Source organism: Hydractinia symbiolongicarpus, chromosome 6 (genome assembly GCF_029227915.1).
Source record: "Hydractinia symbiolongicarpus strain clone_291-10 chromosome 6, HSymV2.1, whole genome shotgun sequence".
Lineage (NCBI taxonomy): Eukaryota > Metazoa > Cnidaria > Hydrozoa > Anthoathecata > Hydractiniidae > Hydractinia > Hydractinia symbiolongicarpus.
In genome coordinates, this window is record NC_079880.1 from 24,191,620 (window position 1) to 24,214,034 (window position 22,415).

General features: G+C 33.7%; 2 protein-coding genes across 2 annotated transcripts; both read right to left on the reverse strand.

Moving 5' to 3' along the window:
• Nucleotides 1-1,300: 1,300 nt before the first annotated feature.
• On the reverse strand, nucleotides 1,301-2,119 carry LOC130648218 (probable G-protein coupled receptor 34). Its single transcript, XM_057454254.1, has one exon. The coding sequence runs from the start codon at nucleotides 2,117-2,119 to the stop codon at nucleotides 1,301-1,303; it is 819 nt and encodes a 272-aa protein (XP_057310237.1).
• Nucleotides 2,120-6,859: 4,740 nt separating this feature from the next.
• Nucleotides 6,860-12,114, reverse strand: LOC130647867 (glutamate receptor ionotropic, NMDA 1-like). The gene is made up of 3 exons (XM_057453872.1): nucleotides 11,105-12,114; nucleotides 8,558-8,721; nucleotides 6,860-7,869 (listed from the first exon to the last, which is right to left on the reverse strand). Exons 1-3 carry the CDS (start codon nucleotides 11,924-11,926, stop codon nucleotides 7,410-7,412), a joined length of 1,446 nt encoding a protein of 481 aa, XP_057309855.1. The 5' UTR covers nucleotides 11,927-12,114; the 3' UTR covers nucleotides 6,860-7,409.
• Nucleotides 12,115-22,415: the final 10,301 nt, after the last annotated feature.

The following is a 22,415-nucleotide window of genomic DNA, read 5'->3' on the forward strand; positions in this document are numbered from 1 at the left end:
TTTAGTCACTTTTTGCCGACCTTTTCTACCATAAGGTAACAAACTACATTGTCGATAAAATCCCCGAAAATGTCGCCTTCAGAATTACGCCGACGTTGCAAGCTCGGTTGGCAACTAGGACCTCAAGCGATATTTTGCGGTACAGACTGAGGTAATCGGTTATTATTGAATTAGTGGTAAAATAAACACAATTCAAATTCAACTGAAATAAACCAGCCATCCAGACAGAAAGTTCGACAACGGACACTGACTAAGTTTTTTCTGAATTTGTGTCTAAAATTATTCGCATTATTCTGATAATGATAACAATTTCCAAAGCAGTCATTGAAATGTAGAAAACAAAAAAGTTTGAAAAGCAAAAAGTGAAATCGCGTTTGTAAATACTACCGTATGAAAGCAATAAACAACAGTTAGTTTAATTGTAGTTAGTAAGTCAAATTTTGCCCTGTTGATAAACAAATAACCCGAATCAGAAGACCCAGCGTGTTTTTTAACCCTAGAAAGTCAATGGAGTTTAAATCAGAAAAGGGTTTGAAAACTGACGCCATTACGTACGTTAATTAAGTACGTTTTGGTGAAAAAGGTTACTGTGGCAATTTGCCCCAAATCTGGCAAAGTACCAGAATAAGACATTTTAATTGCTGTCGGTATATATAGTCGTGTTTAGAGAAGAACTTTTTTCCCCCTTTCTACGTCACATGTTAATTTTCATTGTGTAAATCTTACACGATAGAAGTATGCAACACTTGCTCCTTACCCTTTAGTGTTTACCTTTTTCAGTCTTACTGCCCAATTAGAATTTTTACGAGTATACTAAATTTGGAATAAAAGCAAAAAAAGAACCAAAAAATTTAAACAGTTTTTGATCCAAATGTATACCCCCAGGCATATGCAAGACAGCAATTTTCTTTCAAACGTAGAATGGTGCCAGTAATAAGAAATTCCTCAGTTTAAATCACAGATTCAAGTCACACAAAGCTAAACAATGGACACTTAGTATATAGTTTTATGTAGGTATATAATTTCATACTTGTTCAGAATTGGTTGCAGAGGATTTTTTAGAATGACTAGCGACTACACTAATATTTTAAAAGAAATGGATTTCCATATTTAGAATATTGTAACTCGCTAACATGATTCGTTGACTAAAATTTTATTGATTGGACAGTCGGCAAGCATAAAATGCTGTCATTTTCTAGGTACACAGTTAACATCAATAAAGTGGTTCATTTAAAAAACGCATTTAAATTGGCTATGGCTATCTGAAACCCAAAACGTCTAGTTAAAATAAAGTTTTATTTTATTTACAAACCAACCCTAAAGCAATCCTTCTGATGTTCTTATTTAGGAATATATAAACAACTGGATCCGATGTAAAGTTTATTATCCACAACAGTTCACCAATTTTGTTAATAACGTCTGCATGCTCTGTGGCGTACGAATTTGAAACAAAGTGCAACATATTAGGAACGCCAACACACAGAATAAACGACATAATTATAATACAGGGTATGATAAATTGTTTTTTGTTAATCATTCGTTGTTCCTTGTGCGATTGTGGTACATGGAAACATTGCCTGCTCAGTTTTATTTTGTAGGTTATGTATGTATAAACACAAATCGTTAGCAATAAAAGAAAGATGCTAATAACAGGGCTTACTTTTAGATGGTAAACGTTCAAAATTACTTTCAAGTACGTATGCAGAATCAGTATTGGCGAAGTGGCTAAAATACCAACAAACCAACATAAAAGACATGCTACTTTTAAGCGAAACATAGTAACTTTTTGCTTGTACTTAATATGCAAGAAAACACATAAAAAGCGGTCTGCAAGTATGAATACTAATGTCAATCCAAATGCTATGCTGGTCATCTCTAATAAAAACTGGACAATGACATGGAATAAAACGTTAACCGACATATCAACGGATATGATAGGTAAATATAGAAGATAGATAGTACATTTGATGATTTCAATCAGGCTCAGATTGATCAGCAAGACGTTATGTTTGTTACTGCATTGTTGGTATTTCACAAGACAGTATATTCCAAAAGCATTTAGTGATAAACCAATGACTAAAAATATCATGTTGGTCCAAAACAGATAGTCTGTTGCCATTGTTTTGCGTCTAATAAGTGTTTAATCAATTTTTAATAGTTCTCAAGGGTAGTTTTATTCCAATACGTTTTTGTTGATAATTCATACACTAATCATTTGAAAAATGAACCAACTACTGAAGAATCCACTTTTATATAGACCTTTTTTAGTATATTTGCAAAAGTGATAAACAAGAACATGTGATGCGGATTAGACTTCAATGAGAAATTCAAAATAAAGTCTAATACTTATGTACAAAGATTATTAAGAATGTTCAAGTTTTTCTTAAGTATAGTAAATTCTAAATGCAAATATAGATCTTCTATAAGTTGCTACGATATTCATGGCTTGGCACAGAGTACAATAACGCCTTAGTTTTTTAATTTTTTAAAATTTTCATGCTTTTATTCTCATTATGATTAGACAAACAAAACAAAATGGTGATATCTTTCACTGTTAGCTACGAGTATACTCGTAGTTTCATTGTTTTTTTTAAAAATCTGTATTAACTGTGATTGACTAAAACAGGGCTGACTATAAAGATAATAAACCAAGTTAAATGAGGGTTAGATAAAATTTCTGCAGATCCAGCATCAACATTATGGTGGATCCGGTGATTCTGCTGCTCCTTGCGTTTACATTTCATTTAAAAGGTTGATTGTACAATTCCATTTCTCAATTTTATATTGATTAAAGAATTGGCAAATACTTTGGCATCGTGAAGGCTACCTGGCCATATGCACCCAACATCCGTAAAAAAGCATCTGTAATCACATAGAACCTGGACGTTGAGGGAAAAATATTGTTTATAGCAGAAATAATTCTGCAAGTTAACTAAGGGCCACAAATTGGAAGATAAGCTCCATCAACGCACCCGAATGCTTGCGTCATTTCAAATTACTTTTACTTAAGATATTCTGCCACCATAAATCTGCTTGTCCGTTTTAATACCAGCACCAGCGTTTTTTTTCTGTTCATACGTCTCTGTCTCTGATAGAAGTTTTCAATTTTTAACATCTAAAGCTTCCATAAAACTATTAGGCTTTGCAACAGCAACAATACTACAGTAATACTTATTAAGCTCATCGTTAACAAACTGATTACATCTTGATTTTGTTAGAGGCCATCCTGTTATTTACAAAAAACAATTTCCGCACTTTCCTGTTATGACATAATTTCATATTGATATCTACGCCATCCTGGCTGCCATGCTAGCCCTCTTAATATCAACGCGATTTCAAGTTGGCTCGTTTACCAAGCTAGCTCGGCAAACAAGCTAGCCTTTCCTCATATAAACAGCCCTTTACTGTGAATGATCGAATAAGTCCCTGGGGGTTATTTGTCAAAATGATTTTTAGGTAAAAGGGCTTATTTGGGAAGGGGAGGGGGTTGGAGGGAGAGTTAAACGGGAGAGGGCTTTTAAAAACATGCAAAAATGTAGTATGCAAAAAAATAAAAACAACAATTTCAATAAACACAGCATATCTTTCTAAAAGTAATAAAAACAAACATTAAGCGACCTTAATATCACTATCGCCTTCTTCGTCCTCGTCTACGATCGTCTCTAATGGAGCCGCAATAGTCATTTCCTTGGCATTTGGGATAAATGGTTTGACTTCCGTTTCTTTTACCAGTTGTATTTGCTCATTGAGCATTGCAAGACCAGCCTGACAGGACAAACTTAAAGCATTTGTAGTTGGAAAGAAAAGAAGGGAGGTTGGACTAGTTGTTTCAGCAAAGTATGTTGCTTTGACAAGGAGAAAGATATTTGGAAATATATTATTCGAAAAGTTGCACGATGAAAAAGAAAAACACCGAAACTTTGACTTGGATGTTGTAACCACGAGTGTTTTTAATACCTCAACCTGCGATACTAAATACCATTTAATCAATTGTTCATAGTAGAATTTTCTCAGTCCAAAAGATTAGCTCAGCATTTTATAATACCATAAACGTTAAAAGGCGCTGGCTCCTGAAATCGTTCTTTGAGGTAATTTGCATCACTTAAAAGAGATCCTAAATCCGTCGCTGCGTACGGTAAGAGAACCCTGCCTGGAAGTATTATCCATAATTTCTTGATATGTTAAAAGGAAGGTCATACAATTAGTTCGAAATATAACACAAAAGATTTAAACAATAATAAAATATATTATAGATTACTGAATTATTATTAATCAATTATTATCTTCATATTGTTTAAAGAAAATGCTGGTAAATTTAATAGTGTCATTCATGTAAGAGGGGATTACTGTAATTTTTTCTTTAATATAGCAACGCAAGATGGCAGAAAAGAGGAGAGATGTGACAGCTCGTAACCATCAAGGCTAAAGTCATTTAAAAAAATGACTAAAGACTTTACTTATTATATAACGCTTCCCACGTTGATAAACGAAATTCAAGAGAAAGGTAGATCAGGGCACAAACAGATCAAGCAGACACGTGAATTTGGGTTCACCAAGGAGATAGGCAACAAGCGACAAGTAAGAAAGAATTAAACCTGTAAAATGCAGAAACTTAAGCAACTTTAAGGCAAAATTTTGTGTTGCTTGAAAAACATGTACACTGGGAATATTCAATTAAGTTGCCTTTCCGCCCTCTTACCGCCTTCTTCCCGCCCTCTTTGATTAAGCACCCTACAACTCCTTGAAATTTCAATAGACAGCGTGTTTGAGTTAGCGCCACGCTATCTCCTTACAAAAGTCGAGGTTAAAGCTACAGCCACTTCCATAACGCAATAATAAATTAAATTATTGTGATGCATGTCCATTTGTATTGCACTTTAAGGGTGCTGCCATCCCAAATGCATTAATGCTGACAAGTTTAATAAATGCCTCACTACATAAGATGGCAAACAATAATTGTATTCTTATTGTCCTTGCTTTGTACTGTGCTTTATCAAAAGAGAATATCCCTATACCCTTTGGCTCTGTATCTACTTTACCACCCTATGGAACATTCCAATAACATAGCTAGCTGTTTGACATCGACTTTAAAATGTAATCTGACAGAAGCGAAGAAGCGTCGCGACAACATAATTTTATTTTGCATTGCAAGATACACAAATCAGAACTACATTTTATCGGATTTTAAGAAATTCGGACAAAATCACATTTGTCCTATTCATAATTAACCCTATAAAACCTGTTTATGAGGGCAATACCGGAGAATATTGACCGACGTCAAAGTATTGCCCGAGCTTGTGAGGGCAATACGTGACAGAGGTCAATATTCGAAAGTATTGCCCGAAATAGACAGTTATTATATGGATTATTATCCGCGTACTGCATTTTACAACAAAAATTACAACATTATAAAAGCAACTATAAAAGAAACCACGTCTTTATAGAAACTATTCCCATATGGAACGTACATTCGAACAAAAAATATTTTTTTAAATCGAATATCGTGTAAACATAGCAGGTCTTTATTGCAGCCACAACATTGAATTCTTTAAAAGATAAAAGTAAGTTTCACTTCTGTTTCGCGTTTTGTTTACTTTATTCCGTGTTTATTTACATTTAATGCTACGATATTTAAACTTTAAACACGGTTGCTATGGTAGCGGGCAATACCGTGGAATATTGCCCGCTATGACGTAAGTTCTAACCAATCACATTGCACGATTTTCGAAAATATCGATGCCGCTCCTTTACCCGGGTAATAACACTTTGTAATGCCTTTAAGATTACATTTTGTCAAGACAATAAAATTTGCTATATAGAGGGAGTCCGTAGGAAGCATTTTCAAAATATCATCCCCCTCTTTCCCTCAAAAAGTATTCTTTTATTTTACCTCCCCTATCAGTTTAGGTGTACATCTCTCACAGTGTTATCTTCTTGAAATCCAAAATTAAACCAGCATCGGTCTTTTCACACCAGGCAGCGTAGGCTCTGGGAGAGAAACTGTTGTTATATATTCTTTAGTTTATTTTTGAGGGAGGACATTTTACAGATCGTAGTTTACTTTACCGCCCAAAAAAATACTGAATGAAAATTTTTCATTTGTAGGAACTCTTTTTTTGGAAATTCATGAGTAAAATGAAATTATTCATAAACATTCATAAACTGATGGTCTAGATGTCTATGTGGTTCTGAAGTGTGTATACTTTCTTGAACCTTGACCTTTCGGGTGGTCCGTTTGTTATACGCCATTCTTCAAAGTGCGCGGGGATTGAGCCTATTAAATCGTTTCGTAGTCCTTTTAAGGAGCTATGTTTGCCTAAGAAAGTAATAAGAAATATCTAGCTTTTAATGAAGACACGTGTTGTGCTAAATTGTTTACTTTTATATTACCATATCGTCTTTGTTGGGACGCGTTAGGCAATTTATTATAAAGCATACTAAAATTATTTTTACAAAAGGGTTGATGGCACACGACACCGCAACTTCACTGTTTAAACACATGCTTGCATTTATTCATGCGAATAAAATTGATACAATACTAGTAACACAATTTTGAAATAGTTTAAATGTTTATATTATATCCTTGGTATAATAAATGCAACGCTTCCTGTGCTCGACCATGATTTATATTTGTTTACATACGGTATCCCCCATTATTATATTGCATCATTTTAAATTTATGATCGTGTTGAAATCGGGGAAAATTTCGGATTATCTTAAGTTGGAGAACTTCTGAAAAATGTTACTAGGAAGAAATATAGATGAAACATTGTTCTTTGTTTTTTAGTAGTTATGTCAGTACACTTTAGGATTTTGAAAAGTATTTTTTGTGTGGATACCACAACATAAATTTATATTTGACCCTCCCTTGAAACCAACTCTTATTTCATAGTAATATAACCCAGTAATGCAGTGAATAAAAACTTAACCTAAAAACTTAGAAATACAAAATACTACACTGTACATCACTGTGATCGCCTGAATAAATTTGTTTTAAATTATCATATTTGTTTTGAAACATGATAAACTGGTCTCTCCGGATGAGTAATTTTCTTTTCTACTGTTTGTAATTCTGGTAATGTAAGATTTTCTCAGATGTTTTTATTGTATAAATCTTAAGTTAAAGCGTAAGTTCCAGCATGTGATAATCGGGTAAGCGTGAAACTGATAGCCATCGGCGGTTTTTCATGTTTTCAAATTTCAAATAACAAATATGGAAATATTATACATTATTGCTTACCAAGTATAACGCAAAATGTTTTAGCGTGCATATTTTTATATTACAATTAGTTTATATTTACTCACAGTACATTGGAACATCTTGTTAGTTAATCCAACATTTAACAAATTCAAAATTTCCTTATTTTGTCATTTTGCTTGTAGTTATTTCATAAGTGAACATTTCACATCTATTTGCAGTCCATATCGGGTTTGTCGGATTGACGAAGAATATTGTCTACGAATCTTACATCATAAGATCTTTTATTCGGACGTATGTTTTGTCGTATCTTGGTACGACTGTAAAGATGCTCTACACCAAGTATGATTAGACATACGACCAGAGAGACTGCGATAACAACAACGTAGCCACCAAAATATTCCAAAGCAAAACTTTTCTCTTCTGCGTTAAACGACTTGCATTCTGGTCTATAAAACCATTTTTCAGCCAATTGCTTAATTACACCATTTTCTTTAAACTTTAAAATCGATAATGATACCTTATTTAGTAAGAGCGAATTCTTCTGAACAGCAAATGCCAGTTCACTTTCGTAACGTTCATCGATAAATGATGTTGTTTTGAAACAATATTCAGCTTTAGAAATGATTGATGAAGCAAAAAACTCCTCTGTGATGTATGCATCTAATCTTCTGAAGACAAAACAGAAAACAATGTCGTCACCAAAATCAGATTTTTATTTTAAACAGGAAAAAGTTTGTTTCGGTTACTTTTATAAAGTCCTTGAACAGAACGACGTAAACAAAAGTGATGAATTTACACTAATTTCAATAATGTGTAGGTATCCATTTATAGAAACAGATTATTTTTTATCCCACTTTGCTGTGAAACAGCTGTAATAAACTTAGTTAGATAATTGTTGTTTTTAGTACCCTATCAATACATTTTTGACATCAAAAATCTTCTGAAAGCATAAATAAATCGTAATTTTTCATTCTTTTGCTGACGTTGACAAGCACGAAAATGAGGTTACATTTTTGTTTTGCGTGTTATATATCAGCCAATTAACTTTTACGGCAGTAGTTCAGGAATTACTGTGGTGGGGCTATTTTGCCCTCAACCAACTTTTCATCGGGTCACAAATTTTGTAAATTGCGTACGGTCAACTTACTAAATAAAAAAAATTATTGGGCACACCACCTACTTTTACTTTTAGTTTAGGCTTTGAAAGAAATAAAGAATGCCCTAAGTCTGAATTATTTTTATATACTTAAGAACATCACTAATATTAAAAACACCTCACTGACAAACTTTTCAGTTCTTTATTTTTTAACTTTCAGATAATACCAACAGTTAGTGGTAATGGTTATCTCTACTCACCCAGATATGATAGCTTTCACTGCTTCCTCACCATTGGCAACGGAATATGGCTTCATGAATTCATAAACCCTTTTGAATTGTTCGGAAGGGTGAAGTTGAAAGAAACTTTCAACTCTTGCATTTTTTAAGACGCCAAATGTAAATGCTTTTGTTGGATTAAGAATCTGTAAAGAAAAAAAATGATGGTGAGTACACTTTCAGCATGTTTAATTAAAAATGATTCCGATTTCCAGACTAGAGAGCTTACGGTAGGCAAGCTACAAAAAAGTAACAATTCATTAGAAATAATCAAATTATCAAGTCAAAGTTGCATCAATATGAAATATGCAGTGAATTTTTTTTTTTACGACATAGCATTAATTGGCATAAGCAAGATGAGTCTTATGACATGTCTGATAGCCTTGTGGTAGAGCGTTCGCTTTCAGTGCGGGAGGTCTTGGGTTCAAACCCCGGCCGAGTCCTGCCAGAGACTATAAAAGTGTGAATCTATCCTTTCTGCTTAGCGCTCAGCATGAGAATAGGATTGATATCTTAGGCGGTTGTCTAGTTGAGCGATTGCTGTGCTTCCACGACTTTCGTAGCTCAAATGGGAGCTTTAAATGCGCTAGGACCCCCTTCGCAGGACCCTCGTTGATAGCAGTACCAATAGGAACTGAAGAGGCTATCCTGGGTAAATAATAGTAATAATAATGTCGGCACACCCTCCTTTGAGTTCGGCTGTGTTTCTTGCAACCTGGTATCAACGACATCAGACACATCACAATTTTACGGAAGTAAACATTTTTTAAACAGAATATCATTATTTGGTACTTCTTTTGATATTTTACTTGTGGAAGGGCAAAGCAATTATAATTCTGATATTTTAAAGGTTTTATCTTGATCAAGTCCATCAAGTTTACTTTCAGAAAACACCATCTATGATCGTCTGGTGGGTAAGTCAGCTAGCAGGGAAAAACTTTTAGCCGTAAGTAACTTAAAGTCGGGAAAAACATTTAGCCAGGAAAAACTTTAGTGACTTACCCTTAAAATTAGTCACTTTTGTCTGTTTTTTTTATACTCCGATAAGGTAGTAGCAAGTCTAAAACATGATTGAATTTTTGGTGAATTTGTCCACTGAGACAAGTAACAACAGTTTAAAAAGTTTCTTTGTCCGCTGATTGAACAAATTTTAATTAAGCCAATCTGAATAATAAATTTGCATGCATAATTAAGCGTCTTTTAGATTGACTTCATTGAATTTCACTAAAAAACTGTCCTGCCCTTGATGAAAATTTTGTTTTTAGTTTGTAATGGTTTAGAGCTAGCAATGAAATAGAATAAAAAAAGGCATTCTCTTATAGTACAAAAACGTTTTATCATAATTTTAGGAACAATCATTTCCAAAAAAAAATTAAAAGACGAGAGCATGATTTTTTGTGCTACTTGAATGGCCACTTAAATTCGCCACACTAGATGTAATGTCAGGGGTGAAGTCAAGTTGAGTTAACATTATCATAACCCTATATGATAATGAGCGAACTGTGTCTGTGACAGGAAAAGGCGACTTTATTGTGTAAACTTTTGTAGAATATCGTCTAAAAAATATCCTCTAAAAATATATTCTGTACTTTTAAAAATTTTATTTACGTTTTTAACTGGCTAGCAATGAACATGTGATAAATTAAATAGACTTGATTAGCCAAAAATTTTATGGTTATATGCACATTTATTATATATGTATATACAGGTTTACCATTATATAAGATACACAAAATATACATTCACACACTATGCCGTCTCTTAGACAGAGTGCTTAGCATAAGTAACGGAAGTTTGAAGAAGAGATGGTGGATTTGTGATTTTTTAAAGTGCTTTTACTAGTTAAGTCTTTAGGTTATATATTAGCTGGTTGGCTATTACTTACTGTAGGTAGCCATTTTTAGCTTTAAACTAAAGCTTACTATTTCGCGGCTAACCTGTGAATTATCAACCAAAACAAAATAATAAACTTATCAAAAAATTATTCGGGGTCAGGTCTTTTAGTTTGTGCACCCACAATTATTTTACTTGCCCAATGAGTTCACTATAAGTTAAATAATAGTTAACTATCTATATTATAATATCCGTATACGTCTGTCTACCTGTCTGGCACGCAAAATGGTAGCTAAGCTGCGCAATAGCGAGAAGCACGCAGTGCGGTGTAAAAAGGACGGGCGAACCCGTGGACTTTTCACGGGCTAACGACTAGTAAGTTTAAATATCGGATGAGCTATTTGAAGATATAATAAATATAATTCAATTTTAGCCGTTGCTAAATGACATTCTTTCATTCAAATAATAAATTATTAAAAAATTTACCCAGACCAATAGTTGTTCGTCTAACATGGAATTTGCAAATTCTTTTTGCGTGAATCAGTCTATTCTTATAGCAATGTGGAACCAATTAAATCTTAAACATGATAAATTACTTTGGCAATTTTGTGCATTTTGTTACATTGCTTACATGATTACGAATGTGCATACTATTTTCTAAACAAAAGTTTTAATTAGGGTGCAAAGTAATCATACCTTTTGATCATTTATTCCCGCAAAATCAGTAGATGTAGGGGTATGCATATTGTTAGCCGTCAGTTGTGCTGTATATGTAGACATTATGACAGTCATGCAGACAGCAAAAGTCAAGGCAGATAGACGTCCATGAATGGTGATGGGGTTTCGTCCTCCAATATCCCGTTGGAATATTAAACCTGTGGTATACGCGAATACGTCTCGCCATGAAAAACGTTCTCCTGTCTTACTAATATTTTCAAAAACAAAAAGCACAATTTGAACAATCATGCCTGTTATGGCCACCATAACAAGCAGTAAATTATCCAAAGGGTCTAGAAATTTCCATGTAATAAAGGATAAATTTTCTTCTGGTATAGTTCGTCGAATTATAGCAAAATACGAATTCTGGAAACCCACAGAAAAATCCAGCACATGTTGTCTTTGGGAAGTTTGTGTAATTCCCTGTATACCGATATCTGCTTTGTCAGAAAATACTTCGTTAATAATTCCATTCCAAGTTCCATTTTCAACACCCCCAAATGCTCCATCCTCTGCTATATAAAGTTCAAATTTAACATGCCAATTGTTTGCAATTAAGGTTAGCAAATCGACTGCGAGCCCAAAGCAGCACGAATGCCTCCATTTTGTATCATTTTTCCTAGTGTCAGGAACAAGACACGATACGCCAACTATACAGTCATTATCCACAGGATGTGAGCTCAGTGATATGCAATATGGAGCATATAGAACACTAACAGCTCTCCATGTCTCTTGCGGAAATCGCGCTTTCAAACGTGAATGTTGACTCGCTTTTACTTCAACGAAATTTGTATGTAACATGGGTAAGCTTTGAATTCTATGAATAGGTAAATTTCAAAGACACAAAGAGGTGAATGCTATATATTTAAAAAAACGCACGACATATTTTTATAGTAAAGTAATCGGGAATAAAACAGTAAATAAATATCATTTTTGCAGGTTATAATTTTGCTGAGTGTTGATATAAAATATACCTATCACTTTACATTTATTTTGTTATTCATTATAGTTCTCAATCCGCAGGTAGTACAATTCATAGTAAGCATTAAAAAAATAAGAAAGTAACCCTGGATACTCACATGTGATTAAAATCTTTTGCCTCTAGTAACGCATTAATCTTTTTTACATTCACTATTTTTTCATCAACTCTAGTGTTTTGAAGGTTAACTAAGTATAACTTTGGGTACAATGTTTTCATTCCTTTAAACACATGTACTGATATATCTGTTGTTATAAACATAACTCTTCCAATGGCATAGCGTTGCATTTTTTCCAATACCATATTCGCATCAAGTGGAGATAATAGGAGCAGTACTATCTCTGTTTTTTTCAGGAGCTGTGGTATGTAACTTAGTATTTGATCTTTATACAATGCCTGGCAGACAAATTTCAGATTATTTTCTTTGAACTTTGAACGTAATGTGTTAACAATGATGTTATAACAATCTCTGTACGCTATGATCAATAGTTGTGTTGTTGAAAAATCTCTCATAATGTCTATCAACTCCTCGCTGTGATCTGTATCGTAAGATACAGTATGTTCTTGCTGTTCACTTTCATCCTAAACCAGAAAGAATTTACTGTTAGCAAAAAGATATAGTAAAACAAATATTTAAGAGCAAAGGTAAAAGATTTGCGTATTTGTGAAATATTTTACCATACAAAGCCTTGATGCACTAATGTACGGTGCACGTGTTTAGTCTACATTTCCACAATTTTTGACAAAAAATGCAATAGCTCAAAACCAGTTCAGCTTATTAAAAATCAATCACAGTTTTTAGACCTGCTTCTTGGTACAGAGCGATTATAAAAACAGGCAAAAGTATACCCGTGAACTAATATAAAACACCACGTACATTGATTAAAAATTCAAGCACTCAAAATATCTATAACATCGCCAGAACTGGTTCTATAAAGTTATATAGATACCCTAAGTACACACAACTTTTTTTAAACATTAGTCAAGCAGGTGACATCATATATAATAGACAGACAGAAATTCTATATGCGTGAAATACTAATGATTAAGCGCCCCTGCGCTTATTTTGTTACAAAAAATAATGACACACATTGAGTACAAAAAGGTTTTTTACTTAGAAAACTTGTAACCCATAGCAACTTCTGTTAGACCTATGTAATAAAATTGTTGTTATATGGTTTTTGTAGTTCATGTACTTTCTGACTTCCGTAATTTTGTTAATTAAAAGGAGACGAAAGGCGTTATGTTTTTAAGTCAAGTGTTTGTTACGCGACACCAAGTTTAGATAGGGTTAATACCCTACATAATCTATCACCGTAACACAATTTATCGTGGATATTAATTTTAAAAGGATATCAGAATAAAGACCTCTCAAAATGTGTAAAAGGTAACCAGGGATAAATAATAATTTAGCTCTGTTATAGATAAAATTTGGTAGCTAATATTTACAACAGAAATTTGTTATTCGACATGTGTCTTTAAATGGAATAGAATTAAACAATACGCTGCCATTGATAAACTCATACTCATACTTCTAAACTGCTATGCTACATTTATAGTACAATCAAATTTCTACCAAGCCATTGTCAGGAGTAAATATATCAGAATCACAAACTAACTGGGAATCTCTTGCTATGAGCTGTTAAGGAAACTGCTACTGCTGTTATAGTGTTTATATGTTGTTTAGCCAGATTGTTCCTTACAAGTTGCTTAATTTTTAAAGCATTTGAGCCATATATGGCTTATAACATGTGTCTTATATATTAATTTCCTCGCGTGAGTGAGCAAGTAAGTCCATGGCACAAAAGTCACTGGTCGCTTTCTTATTTCTCAAGCATTGTCTCCCCAAAGCATGGCGTTACGCTAAGAATTACTAAGTCAGAATAAAATGCAAAACGAGGGTTTATTTTCTATTCATGGTAAAATCGCATGAGGTGGTAACGGTTAATAATACCGTTTACACACGGTTTAGCATGCTCGTGCCCTATCTCACGGAAATAACTTGTTTACCAACTGAAAAGAGAAAGCCGGGGCGAGGAAGGCTATCTTCTATTTTATATCTTTTGTATTCATTTCTGAAAAATTTATTTTAAACAAAGCATATCACTGATTACCGGTCACAAAGTTAAAGCTTGTTTGTTTTTATTTTCCATTTTTGCGTTCTGGGACCGAGATTGGCACTATCGCATTCGAGTATAATTTAAATATAAAATGTAGCAAGTAAACGAGGTTGCTGTTGAGTATAAAAAGTTGGTATTAGTTAGAAATATTTCTATAAAGAAGGAAGACGTGTGATGGTATAGCGTGACAAAGAGAACTGATTGGAAATGCATCCGACAATACCATACATTTTCAATCCGACGAAGCGAAATTTATTAATCGAAGTAAAAAACTAATTAGACTTTTATCCAAAGACGCTAGCTAACTGAGAAAGCCAAAAAAATAAGGAGTGTTGTTTAAATTATCTGGTAAAGAGATAAATTTAGGTTAGAACGATTTTTTAGGCGTTTTTAATAGCTGTGGTATGTAACTTAGTATTTGATCTTTATACAATGCCTGGCAGACAAATTTCAGATTATTTTCTTTGAACTTTGAACGTAATGTGTTAACAATGATGTTATAACAATCTCTGTACGCTATGATCAATAGTTGTGTTGTTGAAAAATCTCTCATAATGTCTATCAACTCCTCGCTGTGATCTGTATCGTAAGATACAGTATGTTCTTGCTGTTCACTTTCATCCTAAACCAGAAAGAATTTACTGTTAGCAAAAAGATATAGTAAAACAAATATTTAAGAGCAAAGGTAAAAGATTTGCGTATTTGTGAAATATTTTACCATACAAAGCCTTGATGCACTAATGTACGGTGCACGTGTTTAGTCTACATTTCCACAATTTTTGACAAAAAATGCAATAGCTCAAAACCAGTTCAGCTTATTAAAAATCAATCACAGTTTTTAGACCTGCTTCTTGGTACAGAGCGATTATAAAAACAGGCAAAAGTATACCCGTGAACTAATATAAAACACCACGTACATTGATTAAAAATTCAAGCACTCAAAATATCTATAACATCGCCAGAACTGGTTCTATAAAGTTATATAGATACCCTAAGTACACACAACTTTTTTTAAACATTAGTCAAGCAGGTGACATCATATATAATAGACAGACAGAAATTCTATATGCGTGAAATACTAATGATTAAGCGCCCCTGCGCTTATTTTGTTACAAAAAATAATGACACACATTGAGTACAAAAAGGTTTTTTACTTAGAAAACTTGTAACCCATAGCAACTTCTGTTAGACCTATGTAATAAAATTGTTGTTATATGGTTTTTGTAGTTCATGTACTTTCTGACTTCCGTAATTTTGTTAATTAAAAGGAGACGAAAGGCGTTATGTTTTTAAGTCAAGTGTTTGTTACGCGACACCAAGTTTAGATAGGGTTAATACCCTACATAATCTATCACCGTAACACAATTTATCGTGGATATTAATTTTAAAAGGATATCAGAATAAAGACCTCTCAAAATGTGTAAAAGGTAACCAGGGATAAATAATAATTTAGCTCTGTTATAGATAAAATTTGGTAGCTAATATTTACAACAGAAATTTGTTATTCGACATGTGTCTTTAAATGGAATAGAATTAAACAATACGCTGCCATTGATAAACTCATACTCATACTTCTAAACTGCTATGCTACATTTATAGTACAATCAAATTTCTACCAAGCCATTGTCAGGAGTAAATATATCAGAATCACAAACTAACTGGGAATCTCTTGCTATGAGCTGTTAAGGAAACTGCTACTGCTGTTATAGTGTTTATATGTTGTTTAGCCAGATTGTTCCTTACAAGTTGCTTAATTTTTAAAGCATTTGAGCCATATATGGCTTATAACATGTGTCTTATATATTAATTTCCTCGCGTGAGTGAGCAAGTAAGTCCATGGCACAAAAGTCACTGGTCGCTTTCTTATTTCTCAAGCATTGTCTCCCCAAAGCATGGCGTTACGCTAAGAATTACTAAGTCAGAATAAAATGCAAAACGAGGGTTTATTTTCTATTCATGGTAAAATCGCATGAGGTGGTAACGGTTAATAATACCGTTTACACACGGTTTAGCATGCTCGTGCCCTATCTCACGGAAATAACTTGTTTACCAACTGAAAAGAGAAAGCCGGGGCGAGGAAGGCTATCTTCTATTTTATATCTTTTGTATTCATTTCTGAAAAATTTATTTTAAACAAAGCATATCACTGATTACCGGTCACAAAGTTAAAGCTTGTTTGTTTTTATTTTCCATTTTTGCGTTCTGGGACCGAGATTGGCACTATCGCATTCGAGTATAATTTAAATATAAAATGTAGCAAGTAAACGAGGTTGCTGTTGAGTATAAAAAGTTGGTATTAGTTAGAAATATTTCTATAAAGAAGGAAGACGTGTGATGGTATAGCGTGACAAAGAGAACTGATTGGAAATGCATCCGACAATACCATACATTTTCAATCCGACGAAGCGAAATTTATTAATCGAAGTAAAAAACTAATTAGACTTTTATCCAAAGACGCTAGCTAACTGAGAAAGCCAAAAAAATAAGGAGTGTTGTTTAAATTATCTGGTAAAGAGATAAATTTAGGTTAGAACGATTTTTTAGGCGTTTTTAATTTTGAATTCTCAGCTTTTTCTTAAATAATTAGTTCCTTGTTGTCTCTTAAGATTGAACAGGTTTTTTTACGCACAGTTTTATAACAATATACTCTGAATATGGTGAGGATTTGTATGATCCACAAAATTTGATTATAAAAGCTTACTTTCTTACTGCATAGTAAGCCGAACTTCTTTATTCGTCGGAATCAACAATAGAGCCGTAACATGTAGCAGATTTCACATTAGCTATAACAAATTATAGCAAGCCTATATTATTAAGGCATTATTTATTTTTAGGCAATAGTCATGGTAAGAATATATATTAAGAATAATGAGGATTATATTTGTTAAAAAGTTAAGAATATTCAGGCTGAAGAAAAACACTCTCTTATCTCTTACGGAAGAATTTATCTAACCTATTTAAAGTACTTCTCTGTTGCTCCTGTTTTTAACCCTACAGGACGGGGTAAAAGCCTAAACTTAACAAAATTTAAACAAGCTTAAACCAATGTTTACAACTGTCGATACGATCGTTTCAAACATATTCGATTCTTAAATTCGAGAACGCTGCTGGACAGTTGCGCTGTTTTCTTGATACGGTAAAAGGACAATGATCTGACCTGTTATGCTCTAACATGCGACTATATTACATTGCTAAGTTTAACTTTATCATTTTTTGAAATCGTTGCAACGTTGTCAAATCTGATTTTTACATTCCGGAATGTGTTCTTATACCCACTATATTTTGAAAGAGTCTTCCTAGTTAATAACAAGCTCACTACCACTGGTACAGTTAGCCTACAAAGAGTCATATGTACCTTCACGGTGATTCGTGTCATCCTTCAGCTACTATTAACGGCATATCTACTGGTGTAGCAACAAGATTGAGAAGAATCTGCTCTTCTGATGCTGAGTTTGATGCAAAAGCTAAGGAGTACAAAGCTTTTCTGGCCGCTAGAAATCACAAACCAGCTGTCATAAATAAAGCTTTTGAAAACATTTGTATTGTCACACGAAATTCGTCGTCTTAAGAAAAATAGTAACAAAACCTGTAAAATTATTTTTACGACTGAATACAACCCACGTGGCCCTAAATCGAAGAAAATCATTACGAAACATTTTGATTTAATTCACCAATCACTTATTTTATCTAGTATATTTCCTGAAGGTTCTATAATTCTACCATATAAACGATCAAATAATTTAAAAGAATTGATTGTTCGAGCAGATCCATACACAGTAAAAGAATTACCCTATCACAATCCAGGTTAAAAAGCATGTGGCAAAAAGTGAGACTCTTGCAATAATTTTGTTGATGCTGTCACTTCCTTTAAATGCTACGCATCTGTCAAAGTTTTCAAGATTAGAAAAGCAATCACTTGAAAAAGCAAAAACGTTGTGTACTTATGCTACTGTACTAATTGTAATTTACGGGGAGTCGGTTCTACTCTCAATTGGAAAGCTAGATTATCAAATTACAAATCCCACGTTAAAAAAATGTTAAGTCATGCAGCATTGCCCGCCATTTTATTGAAAATTGTTGCGATAATGAGTTACTAACACGTTTTATGAGATTCATACTAGTAGACCGCGTTGACAATAAATGTATTAGACAATGTTGCAAGTCTTTTACTTAAAAAAAGAGAAATTTTGAATTGGCAATTTATGTGCCATACACAAAGGTTTAAATAACTATCATGATCGGCATCGTATAAGAACACAATTGAAGATATTATTTCGGTTTGTCTGTTCAGTATTCATATTACTGTGGAAAGTTTATCATTTCTTAAACATGATAGTTTAGTAAGCGACGTTTCGGGAGATCCTTCTCCCATCATCGGGCAAAGTAAAATGATGTTGCGCATGTATTTATATAATTGCAGAGGATCAAAATTCATAAAAATTAACCAATCAGAAACGAGCTGATAATTATAGTTAATTACGGTATTTAACGTTTTCGGACCTAGATGTAGGTAAGTAATTCTTCCGTAGGGCTGGTAACCAAATATCAGGAAGTTGATACGAGACGTGAAGAAAAACGAAATTGCGGACCACAGCTGGAGCAGAAGTCATCAGTTTAATTGGGATGAGAAGAAAATCATTGACAGAGAATCCAGAACAACGGGCAGGAAGATTAAAGAAATCATCAACAGTGTAGAACGTAACAAACACATAAATATTAATGAGCGGACACATTATAACTTTATGTTTTCCAGATAAAATTAGAAAATTAAAAAAAAATTCGACAGTGTGTCGAAATTTTTTTTTAATTTTATAAAAAGCGGACACTTTCACATTTTTACAAGCAACCACTTTGTTCGGAGAAAATAAATTTTTCAACAAGCAACGAGAAGATTCTTACCTTTAGTGTACCCACTTCAATTTTAACTGCGTCTCCACCAAATGCGTTTAAAATATGTGTATGTCGTTTAGCCAGCAGATAAATGAGTTTAGTATCTTGTTTGTTGTAGTGACTCATGTAGAAATTGGAAAGTGGAATTAGTCCGTTAGACACATTGTGCAGAGAAATGTTCACATTTGACACAATAGCAGACCGATATTCTGTTTTGTTACGTAATATTATCAGAATGTTTTTTTCAGCACTGAATAAAAATTGTGTGATTACCACTATTGCTAATTGAAATACATTCTCCAAGTTAAACATTTTGTTTGATTTCCTTTTAGTGTTGCTCTATAGACGTTGTTGTTAATCCAAAATCGATAAATCACGATTTCTTCTCTTGCGACAGATGTATTGTAACAAAAAATACTTGACCTTATCTTTATTGTTCTAAAAATGTTTCACAAAATATTTAATTTTGTCTTTTGTCCCAAATACAAAATGTCGGTTATATTACAATAATATCGAGATTGTTATCTATTAAAACAATTTTCAACAATAACAGGTGATCTGCGTTTTGTTACCTATTCAATAGAAATTTAAAAGGTTAGAAAAGGAATTTTTTTTCACATACAACCCACCGGGCACAAATTCTCTTTAAGACGTCTAAAATTAGCTTTTCCCAGGTACGAAGGTGTTCTGACATAATCAAAACGTACTAGATAAGTCTTTTTGTAAACGCATTTTCACAATTCCCCATATAAACGTTTTATAGAACATTACTAGTTCCACGCAATTTTAGTGGCTATAAGCCGTCTATAGCACGTTTCTTTGAAAACCTGATCAAGTCGTGTGAAAATATGTTTTTCACCCGACATTGCAGAGGAGTTGATACAGGAGTTGCTGCCAAAATATAGATACGAGTTTTGCATTACGTGTTGGTGGCTGACAGCATAAATATTGCTTTTATTTTCTAAAAAAAATCTGGTATTTCGCCATGCAGACACATTTTTTTATACGCAATCGGAAAGAACTTGAAATTTAAACATTTCGAAACATGTAGGCAACGAATAATAATAATTTGTTTTGTATAACAGCAACAAAAAATGATGCAGAAAATAAATTTATACATGCATTGTCAATTTAAATTCTATCGTCTAGGTTTCGCTTTTTCAGCAATTTGCCAATATTTATAACGATACTGCAAAATACTTTAAGATATAAAAACTTTCTGTTTCAAAAACATTTATCTCTAAAAGGACCATTTAAAATAGAGTCATCAAATAAATAAATAAACTCTCTGAGAACATCAATAAAGAAAGCTAAAAAGAAAGCTAAAATTGGTTACTAAAGACGAAAAATGAAATGAAAAATAAATCGACAACTCTTAAAAACATCAATATATAAATGGTTGCAGAGTGGGAGCGGGTTATATACTCCATGTAGATACATTTCAAATATGAAGTAGAAGAATTATCTACTCCTATAGACAATGTATTTAAAACAAGGTTCCTCGAGTAAAATGCAATCTCGTTCCTAGAGCTTCTTTTTCACTTTCTGATATACGTATCGGCGCGTCACTAGCCACAAATCAGAAAGCACAAACGTAGCCTTGGAAAGAGATATTTATAAAATGCAAACACATTGCAACATAAATTATCTTAGTGATTATAATCAAACGTAATTTTCCATTTCCTGTGTTTTTCTGCTTTTTAACAAAAAATCTAGCAAGACCGGAGAACGAGAATGAATCAATCAGGTTCAGTTCTTTCTTCTAACAGTTAAGGTACCACTTTTAAAATTTTGCAAGGACTATTTTTGTCCCAAAACGACAGCCAAAGTTTCATATAGGTTGTGTAACCTGGAAAATATATACATGCATATCATAATATGAGAAAAAAGAAGAAAAGTAGGTTCGGATAACTCAATATTATCGTTTAATAAGGATGATTTTTTATTACCTTTTATTGTTCATTTGTGTGAGAAAAGTCGAAAGAATCTCAATTCATCTCTTTAGGTATTCTATACTATCAGAAATTAGAAGCAGCTGAAAGCAAAGTTAAAGCTATCTCTCCTTGCTTTGACTGTCAAATGGACATGCACTACAAGAAGTAGTTTTTTAAAGTAGCTTTTTTACATCCTTGGTCACCCCGCCATCTTGATTCCGCCATGTCGCAACAACAACGCAATGCAATCCTGCCCCTTGCGGCCTGACTCCGCTCCAGCATCCGGGCAATTTATGCTCCAGATGCAACAAAACCAACTCGAGGTGCAAAAACAAATGACCAATCTTTTCGCTCAACTCCCATCACTGTTACCTGCCACCAGCACATCGACTGAAAGTAAATCGCGCGCGAAACTTACGAGATTCATCATCGACGCGATTCCACCGATAACCGCTGGAATATCTTCAAGGACAACGTTACGTTACAAAGAGATGGCCGGTTTGTCGAACTTACAGGACATTAGAAACGAACTTAGAGCTGCATGCTAACAAAAAGTGAATGAAATTATATTTAATTTTGTTGGTCCCAAAGGACGATCTCTCGGGTTCATCGAGTCAGTAGCCGTAAAAACTTTCCATCCTGAGGTATATCGACAACATTTTTATAACCTGAGACAAAGTGATTTCGAAACAGTTACATCGTTAATCTCTCGATTAAAAGCTTAAGCCATGCTCTGCAGATTCAATTACTCGGCAACCTGTGGAGACAACGGATGCGCCCCATCGTACGCTGAAGAAATGATTCGGTCCTAACTAGTTGCCGGACTTCAAAATTCATTTCATCAATCAAAGGTACTTCCCAAAATGGAAATCTTAAAGACACTGAACCAGCTTACAACTCGTCTTTTAACCCTAGAATCAACAGAACGCGCCTCCTCTGAATTTCAATCATCACACCAGATGATATCTGACGTATCCGCATTGAAATCGAAACCATTGCTCTAACGTCCCAACAACAGCAACAAAACGTGCGCCGGATGTGGCAAGCATTTCCACCCAAAGGATCGCTCAACTTGCCCTGCCTACGGTAAAAATTTCAAAAACAGTAATAAACCAAACCAATTTGCCAATGTTTGCCGTAGTCCAAAGACAGCAGCATTTGAACTATCAACCGATGAGTCCGTCGATCTTTTATTGTCAGCAGTTGATTCTGCATCCCTTTTATGACTAGAAGGACTACCGCATGATGATCTAATCGACATTCGTCTTGTCCCAACCAAGCCAGAACCACCTCCGATGTTAGATATAGATTTGAAAATCAACAAGAAAGCTTATATGAATCTTCGACTCAACGAACATTGGCCTCAA